Source organism: Varanus komodoensis, unplaced genomic scaffold, assembly GCF_004798865.1.
Source record: "Varanus komodoensis strain SLA01 unplaced genomic scaffold, ASM479886v1 scaffold15, whole genome shotgun sequence".
In the NCBI taxonomy this organism is placed as follows: Eukaryota; Metazoa; Chordata; class Lepidosauria; order Squamata; family Varanidae; genus Varanus; species Varanus komodoensis.
Window position 1 is genome coordinate 27,819,430 of NW_025335440.1, and position 23,613 is coordinate 27,843,042.

General features: G+C 43.2%; 1 protein-coding gene across 2 annotated transcripts in view; it reads left to right on the top strand.

The window, feature by feature from the left end:
* The first annotated feature begins 7,849 nt into the window (after positions 1-7,849).
* The window catches only part of CDK14 (cyclin dependent kinase 14), a 248,669-nt gene continuing 232,905 nt past the window's right edge, over positions 7,850-23,613 (top strand). For both annotated transcript variants that reach the window (XR_006414193.1, XM_044424804.1), the window contains exons 1-2: positions 7,850-8,301; positions 17,411-17,442. Coding sequence is in view for 1 of the 2 variants with exons in the window: in XM_044424804.1 (XP_044280739.1) it covers positions 8,205-8,301; positions 17,411-17,442 (129 nt within the window). In the remaining variant the exon portion in view is untranslated. The remainder of the gene's footprint in view (positions 8,302-17,410; positions 17,443-23,613) is intronic.

The window sequence follows — 23,613 nt, forward strand, 5'->3', positions numbered from 1 at the left end:
TTGAGCCATCTTTGCCCGGCCCAAGTGGCTTCCGTGGCTTGGAATACCTTCTACCCAGCTTCAGATGGTACCTCAGCTACACCCCTGTCTGAACAGAGATATCCTTATGTCAGTGACCTATACTCTGGTAATCTCTAAACTAGATTGCTGCAATGCACTTTTTGAGGGGCTGTCCTTGAAGGCTGATCGGAAGGTGCAGCTTGAGCAAAAGGCAGCGGCCAGATTAATAACAGGGATCAGACAATCTGATCATACAACACCAATTCTGACCCACTTGCACAGGCTGCCTATATCCTTCTGAGCCCAATTTAAGGTGCTGGTTTTAACCTATAAAGCCCTACACAGATTAGGATCACAATACCTGACGGAACACCTCTCCTGACCTCCTTCTTCCCAGACACTGTGATAAAGTTCTGGGGCCTATCTCTGACTGCCACCTCTGAGTAAGGCTTGGTTGGTGGCAGCAAGGATAAAGGCCTTTTCAGTGCAGTGGTAGCACCCCCCCCCCCCGCCATTATGGAATGAGCATCTTATTGAGGCCCACTTGGTACCAATGTCACTATCTTTTTGGTGCCAGATAAAAACCATCCTCTACTACAGGACATTCAAATATCTTCTGGGGCCTGCTTGCTGTTAAACTGGTCTAAATGTCTTTTATTATTATTTTATATGTGTGTTTTTATATAAGTTATTCTTTTATATGTGTGTAAAAGTAAAGATAAAGGTTTCCCCTTGACATTAAGTCCAGTCATGTCTGACTCTAGCGGGTGGTGCTCATCTCCGTTTCCTAGCCGAGAGAGCCAGCGTTTGTCCACAGACAGTCTCCGTAGTCATGTGGCCGGCATGACTAAACACTGAAGTGCACAGAACGCTGTTACCTGCCCACCGAAGTGGTACCTTTTTATCTACTTGCATTTGCATGCTTTTGAACTGCAAGGTTGGCAGGAGCTGGGACGGAGCAACGGGAACTCCATTGTGCATATTCGAACCGGCGACCTTTCGATCAACCAGCCCAGCAGCACAGCGGTTTAAACCACTGCGCCACCTGCAGTCCCTTTATATGTGTAGGGGGACTTACATTCCATATTGTAAACATTTAATGATGTTTTAATATGTTTTTAATACAAGGTATCTTTTATTGGTTGTTGTTGTTATTGTGCTTTGTGAACCGCCTAGAGAACTTCAGCTGTTGGGTGGTATAGAAGTTAAATAAATGTGTTGCAGACTTTGAATTCCATTGCCAACAGTTATACAATTGTTATATGGCACATATAATAGTATCAAAGTGATTTTAAATTGTGTTTTGAAACCCCTGCATCCATGCTGACATTTTCCAAGGTCCAGTCCTCTCAGAGTTCTGGGATATTCTGAAAAGGACTCTGCACTCATTCTGTGCTTGATAGACTCTTCATTTTCAGAGTGAGTCAGCTTGATACAGTGGCAGGGCCTGACCTCAAGGTTTGTGCCAAGAGAATTCTTCCTCAAAAGTCAGTCAAGGAGATACTGAGAGTAACACACAGAAGGATTTTGTCTTTTGTTTTTTGCAGTTCTCCCTTTCCGTGCTCATCAACTCTGTGGAGGCTGCACCAGGCAGAGTGCTTATTTCTAACTGCCTGTCCCTTGCTATATTGTAATCAAAATCCCTTGTTGCTGTTTTAGTTCTAAAAACATTGCTTTCCTGGAGCATGAAGATTTGTTGGTAGCCTTTAGCCATCCCATTGTGTAAATGTATAGTCACTGGCAATTGTCACATCTCATCAGATCTATAAGACTAATAAATCTTAAAGCAGAGGAAATGCCTAATTGCAGCACCTGCATCTGTGACATTAATTTGACTTTACTGTAATATAATGACTGCACATCTAATACATTTCTATTGCTTCAGTGTACCGTGTTTAAATATGCAGACAGTGCATATTTAAATATGCAAATATGCAAATTAAGGTTTCTTCTTGCAATAAAGGGTTTTTTCCCAGACATGCTGATTATATGACCTTCTGATTGACTGTCACAAACTATGCCAAGATGGTGATGACTAGCAAGTTGGTTTCTGCTAGTCCAAAAAGGCAGAGCAGAATGAATGTGGGTGGCATTGGCCAAAGAGAGATTGTTGTGCAAGTTATGTGGACTTCTTCCCTCTATTTGTATGATAAATAGCATGTACTATGTAAGCCTTGAGGAAAAAATTGAGGCAAAATAAGAAGAGGATAAACCACATACTTTTGGTTTATATTCAATATTCTCCAGAACTTAATGTAAACTAGTCTCAGTGAGGGTCAGGAACCACATTTTGGGGTGATGCCTAAGGCAACTATGTTGCATTGCGTAAAGCTATGTCGTATTGTGACCAAGAAAAGCAAAAAGAAGAACTTCCAACTATGGACAACCAGCCCATAAAAGGTACTCCCTTCATGGCTCACAACGGACCTCTATAGCTCTAGGGCATAGTCCACCTTTATGTAACTGGTAGCCCTCATGTGACTGCTGGTGGGCTCATATTCCAACCAGAATGCCATGGGGCTGGCATCTGTATAGACCGGTATATCCATGATGTGGCTGCAAGTGCCGCACAGATAGGTGAAATGTAGAAGACATGGTTCATACAATGGAAGGCTGGTTCATGCTTTGCATTAAATGAACCAGTTCACAAACTGGCCGTATCAACCAGCTTAAACAACCACAGGACTAACAGAATAATGACTATGGTATAAACTCTCCGCTTCCTAATCAGCCTTTCCATAACACACACGCAGGGTGTTGATCAGGTTCGATGTAAATGAAGCATTAAATCCTGCCCTTACTGTCCTTTCAAGAAGGCTGTCAAAGACAACTGGCACAACCAAACCACTGTTGATTGCTTCGTCCATGTTACCTACAGCTTAATCATCTGGAGTATGTACAGAGGTAAAGGCAACTCAGTGTTGTAATCCTGATTTTGTGCTAGAGACTCTTACATTTTTTTCTTACACCTATCGCAAGCTAAAGCTCTTGAAATCTAAAACACAGGCAATTCTTGGGAGAAACGTACCCCCCCACACACACCTTTAATCCTTACTCATGCTTGGTTTAGGTATTTGTTCATCCAAGGAGGATGACTTGGTATTTCCTTTATTATTTAAGAAGATATCCATGCAAAATTGAAACCTTTTATTAGCCTTTGGTCTAACGGGCAGTAGCTTCTGCAATGGTAATAGCACATGTTAATATTTTGCTTTGAATCCTTTGATCTGGTAAGGAATATGACTTTAAAAATCTTGCTTTCCATAATATATTAAACAACATTCAAACAACTGGAAATGAGATTTTTTTTAGCAATACCTCCCGCATGCTAAATTCCTATAGGAGAAGGTACATAAAATGGACTTAATAGCCCTAGACCTATGGAAGTATTTTCCTCTGCATTTTCACTAAAGCCTTAAGCCTTGAGATTCATTAGGAAGCAAGAGGAGATGTTTCTGTCTGAAAGGCATTTGGCCAGTGGGGGTTACATTAACAACATCACATTGGCTCATTCCCTGTAAGAATTCAGCACAGTCTGACGACAGTGATCAGTGTGTTGAACATATATAGGGTGGATCCCTCTAAGGCACTGCCAGTTCCTTTTCTCCTAGCTTCTGAAGCCAGCAGGGATGGGTTTCAAACCATATCATGGGACAAAATGCTGCTGCTCTGTCCTCTCTCTGACCTGATACAAGAATCTTAATCTTCATTATGGAGGCACTCCTGACATTTACAGCGACAGTGCCGGCATTCTAGATGAGAAAGGCAGTAAAACCAGTTCCATTCCACATGCCTGCGCCAGGTGGAGCAGATTCTCTCAAATCCATTGGTCCTGCTGGGCCAGGGATGCTCATACAGTATCACCCAAGGTGGATCCTTAAAATGTCCTTGGCAAATCTGATTTGAACCCTCTTATGTAAACTTGGTGCATAGGCAAGCACCCACAACATGCTTGCTTACAATTTCATTTACTTTGAACAGTGTTATTGTGAGTGAATGGAAAGCAAATTACAACCATCATTTAATATCTACCCAGTTAACACATTAGGGTCAGTTAACATCAGGCTCACTATGCATTTCTTAACCTGCAAGTAGTTGTAATACATGCCTGGCACTTTTTTGTGTATTCATCCCCCAAAGAGATTGCAGTGTGTCATTTGACTCTGAACACTCGGATTATGAGAGGATTAAACAACCCATGTATAACCAGTACAACAAACCAAAGGTGTGAACAGGGTTATAGGGTGCTTCTAGAATGGCATGTAGAATTGCAATTGACTTTATATACATTGTGGATACAGTGGTCTGAGTATGGGTATTGTCAGACTCTCCTTACCAATGGTAGGAATGAACACTCAGACCCGTAGAGAAGAATGAATTGCCTTGAACCCCAGCGTGAGATCACCCAGGAACCCCTGCAGTTTACTTACAACAGCATGCTACCAGGTAGCAGTCCTCACAGTCAAATACAAGCTTTTGGAAGGTACACAGAGTGTTTTATATGTTCTGAGTCACATGCACAAACAGGGCAGGCCATGACAAAATAAGGGGAACACAGTGAAAAAGAATGTGAGAGATCTCCTGAGGAGACTTAATACAATAGCGTTGATTACAAGAGATTGACTTAAAGATTCGGGAAGGCAAGGATTGTTAACTCTTAGCTGTGAGTTTGATCATGCAAATTAGGATGATTGCAATGCCACTAAAAATTTCTCTGGCTGGCTTATCAGTTTTGTTGCTGGTAGCACAAGAATAGCTGCTCTCAGGAAAGCTGAGAGTTCCAGTCTCTTAAAGGAACAGCAATGCTAGACAGTAACCTGGCTTGGACAGTAATCTGATGGTAACCTGGCTTTCTGACAAAGGGGCATAGGCTTGATTTTATAACACAAAGGCACATATAAGCAACCTTTTTCTACCAGGATTTCTCTGAGGTCCCCAACAGTATCCATGCCACTCCGCTTAGCACTGCTAGTGGATGTGACATAACCTTGTGGTTGGGTAAGTGACCACACTCCTGTGCTCACCATTTTAGCAGTGTTTATATTAAATGTTTAAAATTTGTCCTATCCAAACAGAAGGGAGAGTAACACTAAGGTGATCCCCATCTACAGAGTGTAAGCTGACATTCTATTTGTGTAGAAAATGTTCAATTTTATACGATTCCTAACAGCTGGGAAAAAAAGCATGGAAAAAATGTGGGAGAACAGTGGGTTCATGTAACTGTAAAAGTAAGTAACCATTCTAGAGTGAATGCCTAACTGTGGAAGATCTTTAAATTTTTGTTTCCTCAGCAAAAATGCTACTGGGTAGGAGTGGTAACTTTTTATCACTAAGCATTGCATTCCATTGGCAGAAATCTGATAAGGGCCACATTCTGGGCAGCAACAGAGTAATTGTGGGTGGGACCAAGCAAGTCTCACTTGACACACCCACACAATCTTTTACCTCTCCTTTTAGTGAAGAGAGGTTTCCCCCTCCCTTTTCCAGCAAGAACACCCTGTAAATTTGCAGATCTGGTGCAATTCGGTAGGACAGCCGCTGGGAAGTTAGGGGCAAATTTGTCCTTCCTCAGTTCGTAGTCTGGCCCTACAGGGTTCTCCACAGAGAGCCATTCTCTTTCTCCTGGCTGTGCCTCCCCCCCCCCCACGCCCCACAACTACTTATTGTTTGATTTTTTGGCCTTTGTGTACTTCTGCCTTCCCCATTCTAAAAGGTTGAAATGCCTCTCCTAAGGTTTAGTTACTGGGACCAAAGGGCTTTAATCTACAGTATGCTAGTTTTATCTGTATTTCTGTCCTCACTTGTTGTTTTCCTCCAGTCTCATCCATCACTGGAATGTAGTCCCAAACAGCTTCTCTGAATGGAATTCATTCCTCAGACTGGAAGTGGTTCCCCAGCCCTATGAAAGAAGCTATTCAGAGTTGGGCAACCTGCAGAAGCAGGAAAGGCTGAGCAGGACCTGGGAGGTTGTATTGGCCTTTGGGTTGCCCATCTGTACTAGAAGTATAGAGATCTACGATTATAAAGACACGGCACATTTTAAGATCTGTGTCCCACAGAATGCCATACATGTTTCAGGACATGGTGTATAGGAAGAGAGATAAGAGCATGAGTGATCAGCTGGGAAGGATGTTTCCAGATGAGAGCCAGTGTAGCGTAGGAGTTAGACTGGCAGACCAGGAAGAGTTGGCATTCAGTACAAATACAGGCAAGCAGCATCAGGCTCTGCTAGCACCAACCCTTGTCTTTATGTGACAAGTAAATTGTTCTCCAAGGGTTTAAATGGTGATTTGCAATGGTTTTTATAGCTGTTTTACTGTTTACTTTCTGAGTTTAGTATGGTTTAGACTGATGCTGGTCATTATGTTTTTAACTGCCCCATGTTTTATTGTGGCTTTGTATAATGAACTATTTTGGAAATACTATGTAAACAAGATTGGTGTACAATTATTTTAAATAAAATTAGTGAAACTCACTGGCTGCTCTTGAGCCTGTCACACCCCATCCTCTGATTTACCTCACAGGGTTGTTCAGAGGATAAAAAGAGGTGAGGGGACAGAAATTGAGGCAATTTCCTGGGCTCTTTGGTGGATCGTCAAAGTTCTTTACACTGTAGTCTCATACATATATACTCAAAAATAAGTCCTACTGCGTTCAGGGACCCATGGTATACTCCCAGGTAAGTGTGAGTAAGATTGCAGCTGCACACGTTTAAGAAAGGTGCTATTACATGAAAGCACTGGGAATGCATAAAGCACACTCTTAATTCTTAAATATATATTGCTTTCTTCCACAGCTCTCTTTAGAACATAATTTATACCTGGTGCTAGAAAAATGTGGACAAATTTATACTTCTATCTAAAGATTTGTTGGCACACATGCAGCAAATGCGAACAGCTTTTCCTTTAGTGCAGAACACCCTCTGTAAGAACGCACCTTGGCTGACGAATGTGCTAAAATTCAACGTTGTGTACGCTTTGCTTTTACGAGCGTTCGCTTACCTGTGTTCAGTGCAAACACACTTAACCTTGTGGTATTGTTATGTGCACACCAAAGAGTGGAGGGAAGTGAAACGTTTGCACATTATTGATCCATTCTATTAAAAAAGTGGGCAAGAGTTCTGCAAAGTAACTCGCCCGTTTCGAGAGAATACATTAAAGTCTGTGTCCACAATCGAACTCTGCTCGCCGGACAATGTCTTTTTACTGCCGGCGATTCTCATACATCGAGCCGATCTAACCCTAACAACCTCAGGTCTGAGTATCTTGCACCTCACTGATTTCAGTGGCTCTAATTTGTGAGTAAAAATGGATCTAACAGCATATTTACTACAGAGTACTTCCCAGTTAACTCGACGGGACTTCTGAGTCAACTTGTTTACTTCGTGATCAAAATATGGTTAGGGTTGGGTGAGAGTCTGCAAACGCCTGCGTATAGTTTACTGGGAACCGTGTAAACCGCATTCAATAGTGCGATGCTTCTACGAAGTCCTCGCTCCGTCCTATGGGAACAAGGACGAAATTAAAGAGGGAGAGCGCATTGTGATGGAGAAGAGGGCGCATTCCGCGGGAGAGGGAGCGCGCGCGAAGAACCCCGCACGAGCCGGCGTCCCCGGCGCGGGCCAATGAGAGAGGCGGAAGGGAGAAACGGGGCGGGGCGTGGGCGGCCCGGCTGTCTCCGCCTCCAGGGGAGCGCGAGGGCACACAGGCGGGGGAGGAGAAGGAGGAGGCACTCTGGGGCGAGAGGCTCCCGGCTCCGCGGAGGGTCGCCGCCTCCCTTCCCGGGCTGCACCTCCTGGCAGGGGTTCCCGTCCCTCCCTCGGCAGGGCGCTCCCTCCTCTCTCTCGCTCCTCTCCCTTCGCGGCTCGCTTTCTTCCCCTTCGCGTTCCTGGCGAGCAAGCCCCTTCCCTTCCCCCGCCCCTCATTGTCTCGAAGAGCGTATTGCCCAATTTTCTCCGGGCGAAGGAGAAAACTAACTATGGACGAGGACAAGGTGGCCTCCGCGGCTGCTCCCGCGAACACCACGTAGAAGAGCCGCCGCCGCCGCCCCCTTTCTTTCTCTTTCCTTTCGTCGGGTGGAGCGGGGCTTCCTCCTCCTCCGGGGGCTGCAGCCGCCGCCGCCACCGCCTCTGCCCCGTTGTTCGTGGGCGGCCGGGCGCCGCTTTCTCCGGGGGCGCGCTCCCACGCCCAGCCCAGCCCAGCCAGATGTGCGACCTGCTCGACTCGCAGCCTCCGGCCGAGCAGAAACTCAGCAGGATGAAAAAGTTGCGGCGAACTTTGTCGGAGAGTTTCGGCCGACTAGGTGAGCGAGCGGGTGGGCAGGCGGAAACGGGTCGGTGGACAAGTGGACTCCGGGCGGCTTCTTGCTGCGTCCCGGCAACGGAACATCCCGCAGGGTACCGCCTTCTCTCTCCGCCACCCCATGCCCTCCAGACGCGTTGGAGTACAGTTCCTATAATCCGTAGCCGGCTCGCCCATTGCCCATGCCGGCTGGGGATTGTGGGAGTTGTAGTCCGACACATCTGGAGGACACCTGGCCCGAGCGCTGCGGTGTACCCTGAGCTTCCTGGGGGCGATCGCATCGCGACTCATTCTGGGCAGCCCGGCTGCTCCTTCTTAGTATCTTTATTCCCAGGGGATGCTCGGGGGAGCTCTTATTCCAGGTTGCTTTGCCAGACCGCGCTCAGATTTAATTTTATTGCCGTTCTTTCTCATTTCTTCTTTACAGAACTCGTGATTGTTTAGGACAGAGTTTTCCCTTCATCCTCACTGCAACCCTATGAGGTGGTTGAGGCTGAGAGAAAAGTGGCTGGCCAGCTTTGGCTCTCCCAGTGAGCTTCATGGCTGAGTGGGGATTTAAAGAAGGGTTTTCTCAGTCTTGCATTTGGGTGTTTTAGCTGGCTACCTTCATCCCTGACCATTCTGTGAGTGAGAGGCACATGTTTGTGTGTGCAACATCTGGCTGACTAAAGATTGATTTTAAAAAGTTGCAGCACCATCCAAATTTCTGTACTGTATACTGACTTCATTGCAGTTGGTTCCTGATCTAAGTGTACATGAGATTTCAGCCCCAGTGTACACTTGGGCGAGAAACCTGGAACTGCTGGCACATAACGTATGAGATGACCCAATTCTAATGTTCTTTATTAATGTGAGTACAGAATTAGAGGATAGAAGTTACACTTCAGTGATCAGGAATATATGCCAGATGATGTAGGTTCTGGAAGTTTATGTAACCCAGTGGTTCATTTGGGTGGGCTCCCCAGAATCACCCCCAGCCCATTCTAGAAGGAATGAGTCACAAATATAAACTGACTCAAAAGAAGCTGATGCTAAAAAGTGCAATAAGTCTGCAGCAACATGTGGCACTGAATTTGAGGGGTGAGATTCTGTCATACTCATCCTTGGTATTCTTGCTGTAGCAAAACGACTTTTTTATTGTTTTATTGTCATATTCAGTGATACAATTTTAAAAGTGAGAAATGTAAAGCAAAATAGTTTCTTTTAATCCATTTTCTCTGGTGGAGTAGAAATAAACCGGAATGGAGGTTTCCAGATGGCTTAGTGGTCAGAGAAACCATCCTTGGAATGCTTGGTTGGGTCAGATCTTGCCAGCCAGCCAGCCAGCCAGCCAGGATAACATGGATGCAGAAGTCCTTCCTCATGGCATGCTTTGCTTTTCCTTTGATTCTTGATTAATATTGCTCTGAATCTACAGTGCTGCTGGCTTGCTGACTCACAAAGGCTTGCAGTCTGATCCATCAAATAAGAAAAATACGTTTATTTTTCTTGCTTGGTACCTTTCATTCCCAAGCCAAATGGGCCACTGGCAGTGGTGCAGAAATAGAAAAATCATTCTTTGATTCCTAATGTGTTTAAGCTGAATATAAATGGTGTGGTTTCTGTCATCTTAAATCTTATGACCACTCCTCTTCTCACCACACCTCCAAAAGTTTCTAGTTATTTTCTGGTATCTGTTGCTTTGTAACCACAGATGTCAAGAAGAGTATGGTGGAATACAAAGTATGAGTGTCATGAGTAACCACAGCAGGTAAGGCTCTGTGCTTCTGTAAGACACTTTACAGTGCAACCCTGAACTCTTCTGAGAATTCTTCTATGCTGTATTTACTTTAATTTGAAAAGGATTTTACTTGTGAGCACTGCTTAACTAGGGAGCAAGTTCCATGGAACTTAGCTGTAAGTTCAGCTCCAAGCAAACACTGGATCAGGCTGCAAAACTGTCTTCGTATTACTAGGCAGAAGACAGAAAAAATGGCTCTACTTTATTGTAAAAATAGATGGATGATTAACAGAAATGAGAGTCTGAGAATATATGTTGTGAGACGGAAGGACTCCCACTTCAGTGTGTGTGAAATGAGCCTGATAGTGAAAGGGTTGATGATTGGAAGATTCCAAATGTCCAGTTTTCTAGTCATCCAGGGTAGGGTTGGAGGAGGAGCAGCAGAGGTGGTCCTTGCCTCCCTATCCCTCCTCTCTGCATTTTTCTGGATTGGTTTTTCTGTCCATTTAACACAGCACTTTGACAGGGACAAGAAGGAGGCTGAGGATAGCTGAGGCCTTCGTTTCTCCTGTCTCCTCCACTTCCCTTTTCCTCATCACATTTTCAACTTTGGGTGAGGGCAACTGGTTCATTCTGCATTAGCTGCAAGGGGTCAGGGGAGGAGGGTCAGGTTTCTGATTTCTCCTTCCAAGATTGAAGCACTGTGATTGCTTCTTAAATGAAATTCTGCTTTAATTGCCACTGGCTAGCCTAGAAAGTTCAGCATGTATAGAGGAAAATGAAACTAGCTTTTTAGTTCTATCTACTGATGCACTTTATACGTTAGCTGTGGGGGTGGAGGGGGCACTTGGGCAGGATGGGCGTTTCTTATTATTTATTTATTTATTAAAACATTTTTAGATTGAGGTGAGATCGCTGAGAATAGTGAGTGATACTAGTCTGGCATCTTTTGCTATATTTTATCATCTTCTACTAATTTGCATGCTAATACATCTAATGCATGATGTGTGCTACCCACATTTCTGACGTCACTAAGCAGTTACAAGGTTGAGTGCTTTTGGCTCTCTGTTGTATTGTTGAAAATGAAACCCTAGAAACTACTTCTTTGGGCCTAAGCTAAAATTTTCCTGTCAAATTGTTTCCACTTGGTTCTGCTGGCAAATGCAGAAGTTTAAAAAGTACACGTTGACAGTAGTAACTACTTTCTAATCTGTGTAAATGACAGAGTTTGGGAAGGGATGTGAAAACCTCTGGAAAAATGCAAGTAGCCTGGGAAATATGCAGTTCCTTCAGATGAAGGTAAAATAGAAGCTTCATTCATGCTATTTGATCATCTTATCTGATGGCTTAAAATTGTAACTCATGCTTAAATATTTCCTCCTTTGAGATGGTGTAAGGATTCAAGAACTTTCATGAAGGTGAAACTTTTAGATCTACCACAGCAAGGAAGGGATCGCCGGATTTGATTGTCACCAGTCATTTTATTTATTTATTTGTTTCATTTTTATTCTACCCCAGAGCCAAATCTCTCTGGCCAGTGTACAACTGTGCATAAAAACAAAGCAATAAAATAAAATACAGATATAAAAAAACCAGAAGTATCATTAAAATGAATTTGAAATAGCTAAAACATACAATAAAATGACCCTGTTGAAGGAAGATCACCTCAGATGATAAAGCCATTCTGTATCCAGAAACCCCTGGGTAGCTGATCACCCATAAGTTAGCTCTGTAGGGCCCCTGAGTAAGTGTACAAGTTTTGTATAGTGAACCGCAGTGGTTGAAGGATCCCAGATGCTTGCTGCTTCCTCTTTCTGTGCTTTTTAAAGGCTACTGTTTATGTGAGCATCTCTCTGAAGATGGATGGGAAGCAAGCCTGGAGCTTCTTGTTTCCTGAAGTTTCTCCTGCTTGATACTGGAAGCTCAAGATCTACCAGCTGGAGTTAGGAGCAAAATCGCAGATTTGGAGGAATAGGTTGAACCAGCTGTGAAACAGTGGCTAAGACTTTACTTCCCTATTGCACCCCAAGCCATGACTGGGGTGATTGCATATAAAATATAAAACTTATCTGATATAATCCCCTAATTTGGGCAATGGCTGGCCAGGGGTGAAGAAGGGGAATCTTTTGGTGTTGTGATTACTAAACAGTTGAGAATCTGAAATATTTGGCAAACCATTCAGCCATCTACTGGTAGATCTTGTTCTTGCTTCTACCTTCCTCTATTCTGCTGTGTCTGGTCACTTTAATCTAGGAACAAGTGGGAATTAAAGCCAGCTAAGTGTCTAAACCGTGACCATTGCTATTTCCTGTAGCAATACATTTCATTCATTCATTGTGAGAACTTGAGCCCTGTTGGATCAGACCAACAGTCCTTGTTTGATAAGTATCTTTTTTCACACAATGGCCAGTCAGATGTCTCCAAGAAGTCAGTTATCAAGGCCTGAAGTCATGAGGCCCCATAGGCTGTGGCTGATCAGATATTCCTTGACATGTTGCCTCAAAACCTGCATGTCCAGTTTAGTTTTCAGGTCTAATAGTCACTGATAGGCTTGTTCTCCATGAAGTAGTTAATTCCCCCTTCAAGCCTATCAGAAAGTTCTCCAAAGCCCTAGAACAGAGATGGCCAATTGCATGGGGTCTGGACCATTTTTGCCTTCCCAGTGTCCCCCATGGACTTGTCTTTGGGTGAGACACCCTCAGTGAGTACCTTTTCACTGTCACTAGTTGCTAATGCCTCTCCATGCTTATCATTGCTTCCACTTAACTGTTTAAGAGGCAAAGACACAATGTGGCATCTCTTGCTCCTCTTCCTCACCAGTACCACTGTTTAGCCCCAAGAAAGATTCAGGTGAACAAGCCAGTTGCCATGGTGAAGAGGAAAAGCATCTCCTGGGTCCTCCTGTGGGCCTCTTCTGGAGTATGGAGGAACCTATCAGAAAGCTTCAGCTACAGGCAGTATAGAAATAATCACCTAAGTTTAGTTGTTCTTTAGGTGTTCAACTGACCCTGAAAGAGTTAATTTTGATTTGTAAAAAGGAAGAAAAGCAGGGGGAGTGCATTGGCACAAAGCCACATTTTAAGTCTGGAGCAAATATTTATATCTCAGTACAAATCTTTGGATGGTTCTGTGACAATAGGATATACTTTTAATCCATATGCTTAGCTGGGTGTAAATATTTTTAAAGTTGTGCATGGTATTGATTTGTAATGGGAGACATGCTTATCTCCCCACACTTGAATAACCTGTAGAGCATGGCTCTAATACAGCCTTTGTCTTGAAATGTTTGTTTTCTATATTCAGGGTCCAGTTCTTTGGACGTGAAACAGAAGTGACTTTTCTGCATGTTTGAATCAAGTATGCTGCATGTGATACCAGCTTGTGCAGTAGATGGATCACAAGTTGCTTTGATAGTAGTTTATCGTAAAGGGATTTGGAGTAGCTTGTATGCAGGTGGCAGGTCATCTCCACTGAGGACTACAAGGGTCCAAACTTGTTTGGTTGCAATAAACAAGAGTTGCACCTTTGGACTATGACACTCTACTAGCTTTTATAACAAATTCAAATATTAAAGGGTCACAGTCATACCAGTTCTTTTGTCTGAGCAAAATACCTAATAACTGAGAAAATATAATTCCACCAGATGAATAATGAGCTGGTTCACATCCTACCTTCATAGTTAACACATGGACCTAGGACAGTGAGTATTCAAAGAGCAACCCTCCATATAAATCAGATAATTAAATTAGCTCTTTATCCATAGTACAATTCTGGGTGTGGCTTCCATCAGAGTTTAGGTGGGTGATGTTGGGTGGGTGAGGTAGGCTCCTTTGGTACAAGGGTGTTAAAAGATTATGGATACAGATTCTGACTCCGGGGGGGGGGGGGGACCATTCTTGGTGGTGGCTTCCTGACTCTTTCCAGAAAGGTGAGTCTGGTGTTTACACTTGCCTTTTAGGAGCTAAGTGAAGGTTACCTTTTAACTAGTTCTCCCAGGATTTTACCTTCCTTTCTCCTGCTGCTGCTGTAGTGGATTGACGGTTGTATTTGTTTATTTTTGTTCTGTGATCTTGCCTGGAAAGGTGGTATGAAAAGGTGGAAATGCAGAAATATGGTATGTAAATATTTAAATGAATTCACCCTAAATGCAAAATTGTTACACATTGGGTGCAAACCTGTGGCTGCCAGATGCTGTATAGATGACCATAAGAGGATAATGCTGATGATTGGACTGCATTTCAATCTTGCCTTTCCCCCCCTCTTCACCCAATTTCATCCTCACAACAATTTTGTATGGTGGGTTAGGTTGAGAGTGAGTGATTGTCCCAAAGCCACACTGGTTTTCAGAGTCCCAGTTCTGATCAGGTTAGCGCTGGGACTCTGACCACAGAGTGCTCCTCTCCCGGCCTTACAGCCAGTCTGGTTCATTCTGTGCAGGCTACAGCTCTGAAGTTGCAAGTGCAACTTTGGAGCCAGCACTGGGTAGGTCATCAGCACAGGCAGGGAGGGTGGGAATGAGGCCTCTGCCAGGTTATGAGGAATCCCGGCAGTGCCTTAGCTCTTCTTAAGAGGTCCAAGACACAGATTACCAAAATCTGTGACTTGTGCAGGGTGGAATTTTGCCTCCTCCTGCACTTTGATTCACAGCCAGTAATCCTCTGAATTTGGAGGGTTATAGGCAGCCAAACTGAATGATCCTTTTAAGAAACTATTTTTCTCTGTGTGAAAATACTATGCATTATAGAAAGAAACTGGGAAGAGTAAGACAGAGCTTGCAAACTCTAGGACATGGCTAAAAAAATTCATCAGTGAGGTAATTGCAGGATTCTGGCAATTCCAGCATTTTTCTTATGTGTGTTAAGAACTCGTTTGCCAATAACTTGGTTTACCTCTATACCATTCAGCTGCTGCAAGTTAACAGCTGTTCTCAATTTTTCCTCTGTGCCCTGGGTGTTAAACATAATGTGATCGTTTCATTCCTTAGTAATAAAAAAAGCCTAAGATGTATGTTTCATTGGAAAAGGCTGCTTTGTGTATGGAATGGCAGATAACTTCATTTTGGTAATTTTGGAACTTTAAAATCCAAGCATTGGTTGTAAAATTGTGCCAATGGTCTAATACTTCGGCCATCTACCTAATGGCACTGGTGTTAGTATAATGCTCTAAATGTGTCAGTGTGAAACTTGGAAGTGGTTACTTCCAAATGGGTTACAGTGTTGTCTTTTATGTACCCACACTTTTGAAAGCCTGTCAGCAACATCTCAGGAAGTTCCAAACTAATAGCTTTTAAAACCTCCTTGGTGTCATGATGGAGAAAGCAAGGCGAAGTGCATTTATGACCATATTTTCTTTTCTAGTATTTGTAAAGTCATGAAACACAAGCAAACCTTTTAAAGGCAGTATTGGAATTCAACATCGAAGCATCATTGTGTGGGGAGGTGGCAGATAGAACAATGGGTAACATGGGTCTTTCCTTATACATGTACTATGATTCCATCCCTATATACAGTTGCATATAATATAAGAACCCCTTCTATTTTAATTCTGAAATAATATATTTTTAAAAATTATACCAAAGCTTATGTTGGGACTCCACATAGGCCATGTCACACTCACTGTGTGTGAGTGTGCACTAGATGTTTCTGACATGTATTTTGAACCAGGAAGTCCTACCATAATACTGGTTTCTACTGTCCCTGCCAAACTAACCTGGCTACTGTTCTGGAAATTGTTAGAACATGAGGCTTCAGTGAGTCCCACTGAAATGAGTGAGAACCTGTCAGTCTCATGAACCCTGTAAGGGATGTACTCGTATCACCATGTCTGATGGCTCCACCCTGTCGATCCAGAATTTCTGTGTTGGGAAGAGTGCTCTGAAGGGGGCTTTTGCTCACATTTGCTGGAATGCAAGTAGAACTCACACAGAATTTAGACCCTGATAAAGAAGAGTCCCTGACTGTTAATATGAATGTAAGAAGAATCTCTTTGCTTTCCAACCTTCCTGCTCAACCTGGTGGGCTGGGAAGCAGGGAAGGGGCTGCCGTATTGGCGGTGGGGCTCACATATGCAGCTCATGCCCCTGGCATCCCTAAATGTCACACCTCATACATCTGATGAAGCAGGCTCTGGTATAGGGAAGCTTATATTTAATGAATTTTAAAATTATGTTAAGATGCTGGGAATCTTCCTGGAGCCTAATTATTATGGTACTTTTCTCCTTCCACTAGCTGTCCCTGCCCTCTTGGTTATGGGCAAGGAATTCTGGGGCTAGTAGTTCCTGAGTGAGCATTTCACATGAATAAGCACAAATCTGCCTGCCTCTCATCTGTGGAGGGGGGCTGTCTCTTGCACATTATGATCTGCTCAGATAGATTGGTCCAGTTCTGAGGAGGAGATGGAAGAGCAGCGGGGTGGGCAGAGGACTTGGCAATGTTGCAGTTACCTAGCAAACTTTCTCTGGCAGAGCTCAAAAACCAGCCTCCCTTGGAAAAGGAGGGACACATTTGAGAGCTGGATGGGGAGGGAATGGCAAACGAGTTCCTTGACCAGTAAGGAGACAGCAGGCAAAGCAAGCAGACCAATTGCAAATTGTCTGGTGTTCTTACTGGGTAGCCTGCAAACAGCAAAAGCTACCCTGAGGTGGACCCAAAAGCTTTGCTGAAAGGGAGGAGAGGAGTAGTAGTTTCACTTTGGATTCCACTATTTACATGTGCAGATGCTTCTCCCACTTCTCAAAGAGAATGCTGCTCTGACTGATCCAACCACTTTCAGGAGGGAGCTTCTCCAGCAGGGCTTCTGAGGAATATCTAAGTGAATGGCCAGTGCAGTATGGAGGAAGGGCGAACCTTCAGATATTTCTTTGGCCCCAGCCTGTCTTTCTTCTTCAGTGCTTTCTGATTACATATGGGTAGATAAATCAGGGCTCTAATATAGAGCATAGCTTCTCTGCATTGTTGTCCAAGTTCATGTGGCTAGGCAGAGATAGAAATAAATTGTAAGTGTGACAGTAGCTTAAACAAGGTGTACGTTTGTGGATGTTAGTTGGAAGAGTGTATAATAGAATGTATCATGAGAAAGTATAAGCAATAAATGACAAGGCATATGAAATAGGCTTATTCAGTAGCTGGCTTCTGGCAGTTAACTTCAAGTCTTCCATAGGGCTGGCTGTTCTCAACTGGAATGAAAGTTAAAAAAAGTGAATTTCACCTGAGGTAGAGAAGACAGTTGAATGTAACTGTTGCTTTGCTATCCACTTTCCTGACTTTTGGGTAAACTTCATATATTGAAGCTGGTGTTCAGTAAGATAAATATTTCCTTCTGATTTGTTCCCTAGGGTATTGCTACTTTTAGAATTGCATTGCAGGTAACTGTTTTTTTCTTCTTCTTGTAGCCTTGAAGAAAGATGATAATGGTGTTGATGAGGTAAGTTAAAGTTTCAGTTTCATTGTACTATGTCAAGCAGCAATATCTGACTTGTGGGCATGTTTATGTATACTGCAAACTTTTTCATTTTCCTGACCCTCAAATGCCACTGAGATGAGTGCCAGATTCCAAACAGGAACTGGGCCAGCTCTGCCCCTAGGCTGGGTCAGGCAGCCACCTCGGACAGTAGATCTTGTGTGCCATGAAAGGGCAGTAGATTTTCTAGTTTATTATGATAGTATTTTTGCTGCTAGGGAGGTGGAGAAGTGCTGGTCCAGTTTTTGGTCTGAGGTACAGGCCACTCTGAGTACTTTGAGCTGGAGCTGAAGTGTTGTTAGGCTTTGCTTCAGGCAGCAAAAAATCCTGGAGTGGCTTTGTGGCAGAAGCACATGCTTGTGTGGTGCCTTTCAATGAAAAAGTGCCTTAAATACTAAAGGCCTAGTGGGTTTTGTGGAAAATAAATGCGTACTCTGTATCCCAATCCTTGCTGTTCAGCACCATGTAATCTTGTTGAGCTGAGTTCTGAACACTTTTCTGGGGAAATGTGCTCACTTGCCAGTTCTGGTTTGTCCCACCACAACTAGCCCGCAGTGGTCAAAAAGTCCAAGATTGTTCCAGTAATGCATTTGTCTGGGTTTAATTTTCCTATGCATAATAGTATATCGTCTTCATCTTGCCAAAGTAAAGACATTTTAAATGTGCAAACCTGGATTTTTTGGTAAGAGGTTTCCCAAAAAGGAAAGAAAGAGAAAAGGGTTTTATTAGAGGATGAAAATCCAAACAAGCTTGCTTTTGTATCTTTTAAAGCATGGGTCCTCAAACCACGGCCCACCATGCCCATTTATCTGGCCCACGCTGCCACCCACGTGCTCACCGCATGGGCGGGAGGGCGGTGGCTTGCTCACTTGGAGATGGTTTTGGACTCACTGGGAGATCTCCGAGCGAGTGAGCTGCCGCCCCACGCGCCCAGCACCGCCTTGCGTGTGCCCGATGCCGCCTCACCAGTCCACGCGCCCAGGCACCCCCGGCTCACCAGCCTGTGCAGGTCACCTGGCCCCCTGTCGAAAAAGTTTGAGGACCCCTGTTTTAAAGCAGTGGTGGTCAATGAGTGCTCCCACGGTGTTTTGGCTTACATTCCCTATATGCCCAGCCAGCTTAGCCAGTTGTGAGGTACAAGGAAAGCTGAAGGCCAAAAATACCTGGAGAGCCACAGGTTGCATATGAAAACTGGTCTAAAACAAGCAAGCCTGGGTAGAGAGAGATAAGGAGGAGGGGCATTGTCAGCTCTTACTGACTGTTGAAATTTGCCTTTTGTATTTAGCTAACTCTTTCAGAGGGAAGTACAAGGTATAGCAAGGCTTTTGAGACCCCTGCTGATTGATCTGGGAGCTTTACCTTCTAGATAAGCTTGGCATAACGATGTGTGACGCTGTTTCATTTCACTTCTATTAACATTGTTCCCAAAGAATTTGTAACAATATAGGCAGCTGGTGTATAATGGTTCCAAAGATTTGGGTTCAGAACCAGAACAATTGATCTAGATGAGCTAAGTCTAGCAGTTCTAGGTTTAGCACTCTCAATTTTTAGGTCCTCTGCTCTGAAAATGTTGGGAGGTGAAGCATGTTGGCAGAGATAATGTAAACTGAAACTTTAAAGAAATGGGTGGGATATGGCATGCTGGAAATAAGACTGCCCAGGGACAATCCTTGCTGAATGTTTGGGTCTGTGCATATATACTCTGAAAGTACCAGAGGTGATGTCAGAGTAAGCACTGGAGTTGTTTCATTAAAAGCCTGTCTCATAAATGGCAGAAACAAGCCTGAATCAGGCTGTTCTTTTAATTGTATTATAAACCTGGAATGTATTTGGCTACTTTGTTTTTCTTCTCTGGAGATTTGATGGTTTACAATAAAATTGACAGGATACATAATACAGGAAGAGAATAATAAACTGTTTATAAAGTATTTGTATCAAACTAAATGTTGCTTTTAGAAAGTAACCAAAGGGTTCAAAACTTTATGGACAGACCAGTTATGTAACACTTGACATTCTTGCTTTTTGACCCACAAGCAGCATGAACCACTCTGAGTGTCGAGTCAAGACTGTAGGAAAAGGCACGGGAAGAGTGAATTGTTCCATTTTGGAATCAACTCTTTACATGGGCAGAAGCTAGTTCCACAGATTGGAGGGATCATACTTTGATTTATGCAACTTGTTAACATCTCTCAAAGAAAATCCCCTGTATCATTACTGAAGGTGTTATACACCAATGAAATACGGTATTTTATAAGCTTTTCATTCTGATTTGCTGGGAAGAAAAAGGGGATAGAAATATGGACATGACAGTATCCTTGGGCTTCTCTAGCTTCTTTCCCTCCTGCGCCAAAACACTTTAGCTAGATAGGCAAAAGAGTCTGTCTAGGAAACATGTAGGGTGGGAAGAGCAGTGAAGATCACTTCTGCTGCTTCTTGCCCCTTCAACAGGATGATCCTAAGTCTCCAAGTTTGGGAGCTTCACATCCCCATCCAGAGCGCAACCTGTGGGATTGTGACCTTGATGTGTTTAGTTGATACTTGATGGGGCGTGTGCTCTTAATTGAGTGAACAAGAGCTTCTTCACTGTAGCAAACACTTTATGGTTAGTCCTTGAAATGGAAGATTAGTTAACCTGCATTCTCTCTGTGTGCACAGAGTACTGAAAGTACCTAATTTGTCTGTCATTGTATATAGCAACCATTTAACAACAATAAGCATTAACATCTTAAATCACTTCAAAACACTTTGCATAGATTATCCAAGGAATCCTTATAACAACCTGTAAATTATCCCCTTATTTTGGGAGATGGGGAAGCTAAAAAAAAACCTGGCTTGTTCATGGCTACCTTATCAGTTCTTTGGCTGTGATGATTTTGAATGGTTGTGTATTTTTCCTACACTCTACATTGCATCAACATGGAACTCCGACAGAGTCTTGGCCTGCTGATTTTCATTGTAAGGTAATGGGCTTAGGGCACATAAACATATTTAAGATCAACAGCTTTGTGCCCTCTGGAAGCTGTGTACAGCTGGTTTTCTCAGTGGAGAGCAGGTGATACTGCTGATGTCTTCAAGCTCGGCTGCTGTCAGTTGTCTGAAGTACTGCTTAAGTAAGATAAATTCAGGTGCAGTGCTGAATTCTGAAGGACTGATTAACAAAAATGTGGGGATTGCATTGTACTATGTGTAAAGTTTAATTATTAATCTGCTTTCCCAACAACTTCCTTCCTTGCTAATGGGTAATCTTGAATGAGACCTAAACTGTTGAGCCTTGAATGGGATGTATAACACGCTAAGGGAGGGAATGTATAATGTATTCTGCATACCTCTTCCTTCTATATGCCACTGCAGACAAGGCACTGAATGGAAAGAGAAGTAAGAGAGGTATGGAATTATTCTTGAATCCTCTCTCTCTCATTCTCTCATTCTCTCTCTCTGTGTGTGCACGCGCGCGTAAATCCTTTTTCTTGAGCTCCAATTCCAGCGAAGGTTAATTTTGCTTTATTTTTAAAGTTTTGTCAGGGGAACCAGTTGCTAAGGGCTGACTAGGCAGTGTGTTGGGGAAAATAGTTGATCTCTAACCTCTCTGGTGGAAGGCAAGATGGCAACAATCAACTTTTTTGCTGTTTCTGTGCTTTATATAGTAAGCTATTGATTTTTAGACATGAACGATGCTTCATTGGCGAAAAGAGGCCGTTCATCTGCTCCTGCGCACCAGGATGATGGTGTAGAGACTGGGTCAGGAAATTGAAAAGAAGGGGGGAACAATCAGTGAAGTGCAAAGGGATCTTCAGTAAGTGGAGAAAGAAATGTTAGTGTGCTTTTGTGGAGAAAGTAATAGAGAATGATGTGTGTGTGTTGTGTTGGGGAGGCAATGTAGCACTGGGTTAACAGCAAAAGGAAAAGTTGAGCAATTGAGATCAAGAGCTGTCTAGTTTTCTCTGGAAACAACTGCACTGCATGGCATTTTTTCTCTTGTGTTGGCTCTTGGTACAAACCTTCTGCAGAAAATGGTCACTATTACATTTTAAACTTATGAGTTTCTTGGGGCCTGTTTGTTTTAAGAATTCTGAGCATGCGACATGCTTCATGGTAACTAATGATACTTTAATTTCTTGAAATAATAACAATATTGTGTTAATATGTGGAGGAAAGGGAGTGAGTTAACATAAGTAATAGGTGGCTTCACAGAAATTCCATATAAAATGAGTTGATATGAATGGACATCACAGTAATGGAAGTATACAAGGAATGGAGATAATTTAAGATGCCATATGTAAAGAAATGATTTGAGAGCACATCATTCCTTATTTTGGATAAGACGGATTTACTTATGTCACAATTTTATTCTATCCTTTCTCCAAAGAGTTTTCTCCCCAAGTTACTTTCTCAACAACCCTGTGAAGTGTGTCAGGCTGAGAGAGTGACTGGCCCCTGGTCACCTGATGAGCTTTGTACTTGAATGGGGATTTGTATGAACTCTTTCTGGTCATAATTCAATACTCTGCTCCAGGAATAGGGAACCTTTTTGGGCCATGGGCACCTATGGCCATTTGAGAAACTTCTGGGTACCACCACAAAATGGCCACATTGCAGATGAAAGCATCTACTACTTTATCTTCATTCCCCAAAAGTTTCTCTGAACCTATGTGTGGTGCAGATGGAGGCCTGAAACAGAAGGTGGGAGCAGCTAGAGGCTCCGTTCTTGTTTGAAGCATCCCAGCTACGGACAATAAACTATTACTATTTTTAAATGGTTATTTTAAAGAGAGAGGAGTAGGACACCTCAAGAGCGGCTGAGGTGAAGTGCTGCTGGTGGGTGCCAAGTTGCCTGTTTCCACTCTATCCACGACATCCGATTGATTTGAGGTGTGCGTGACACATGCAGGCATGCCTGTGGCCTTGACCCAAGATCACATTTCCATTTATAGGAGTTTTAGTTTAATCATAAAAGATATATATGAAGTTAGAAAATGTCAGCCTGGATCTTAAGTTGCTCTTCTCTTGACAAAGAGCATCTGTGATTTCTGGCAGCTTTCCTTGTTCAAATGCACTGCCCCTGCCCCTGTACTGTACGTCATTCTCATGTATATCTCCCAGATCTTAGGCTCTGCTTTCGGATTCTCTCTCTCTTCACTGGCATTTGAATTCCACTTGCCTATTGACACAGGGTTTTATTTTGCCTTTTGAAATTGCTGTTCCCTTTCTGATTTCAAGAAAAAGGTCAAATAGAACCTTTAAAAACTTAAAAAAGAAAAATGAAAGGTTAACATGAAAATATCCATTTACCTGAATTGGTGTATTATTGTTTGGTTGTCTGAAGGGGAAGGGGTTTGGTTTTGTTACTATATGTGAGTTAAAATCCATACAATTGGTTCTTTTAAAGTATTGGTTTCTTATTTATTTTTCTGTGCTGTAACCACCTGGATTTAGACATTTTGGCCTATTCTGATGTATAAGCTAAAACTGTAAGTTATAGATTTTGTACCAAACTAGTCCTTAGCTATCTTGGATTCCCATCACAATAGCCCTCAGAAGTAATCATTCCAATTTTATGAGAGGAGAATTCATTCTAGAATAGTGGTTGACCAAGGCTGCTGGAAGTTGGAATTTCTGAGCTCAAGTTACTGGGTATTCTTATACTTACTGGTATTCATTGTATGCGTTGACTGTGCATTTGTTGTTGTTAGTCACAAAGTAGTGTCTGACCCATCGCGACCCCAGGGACAACATTCCTCACCATCCGCCAGAGTCCACTTAAGCTCATGCCGACTGCTTCAGTGACTCCATCTAGCCACCTCATTCTCTGCTGTCCCCTCCTTCTTTTGCTGTCAACTGTTCCCAGCATTAGACTCTTCTCCAGGGAGTTCCTTCTCATTAGGTGGCTAAAGCATTTGAGTTTCAGCTTCAGTATCTGGCCTTCTAAAGAGCAGTCAGGGTTGATCTCCTCTAGGACTGACTGGTTTGATCGCCTTGCAGCCCAAGGGACTCACAGGAGTCTTCACCAGCACCACAATTCGAAGGCGTCAGCCTTCCTTATGATCCAGCTTTCACAGCCATCCATTGCAACTGGGAAAACCATAGCCTTGACTATGCGCACTTTTGTCGACAGGGTGATGTCTCTGCTTTTTAGTA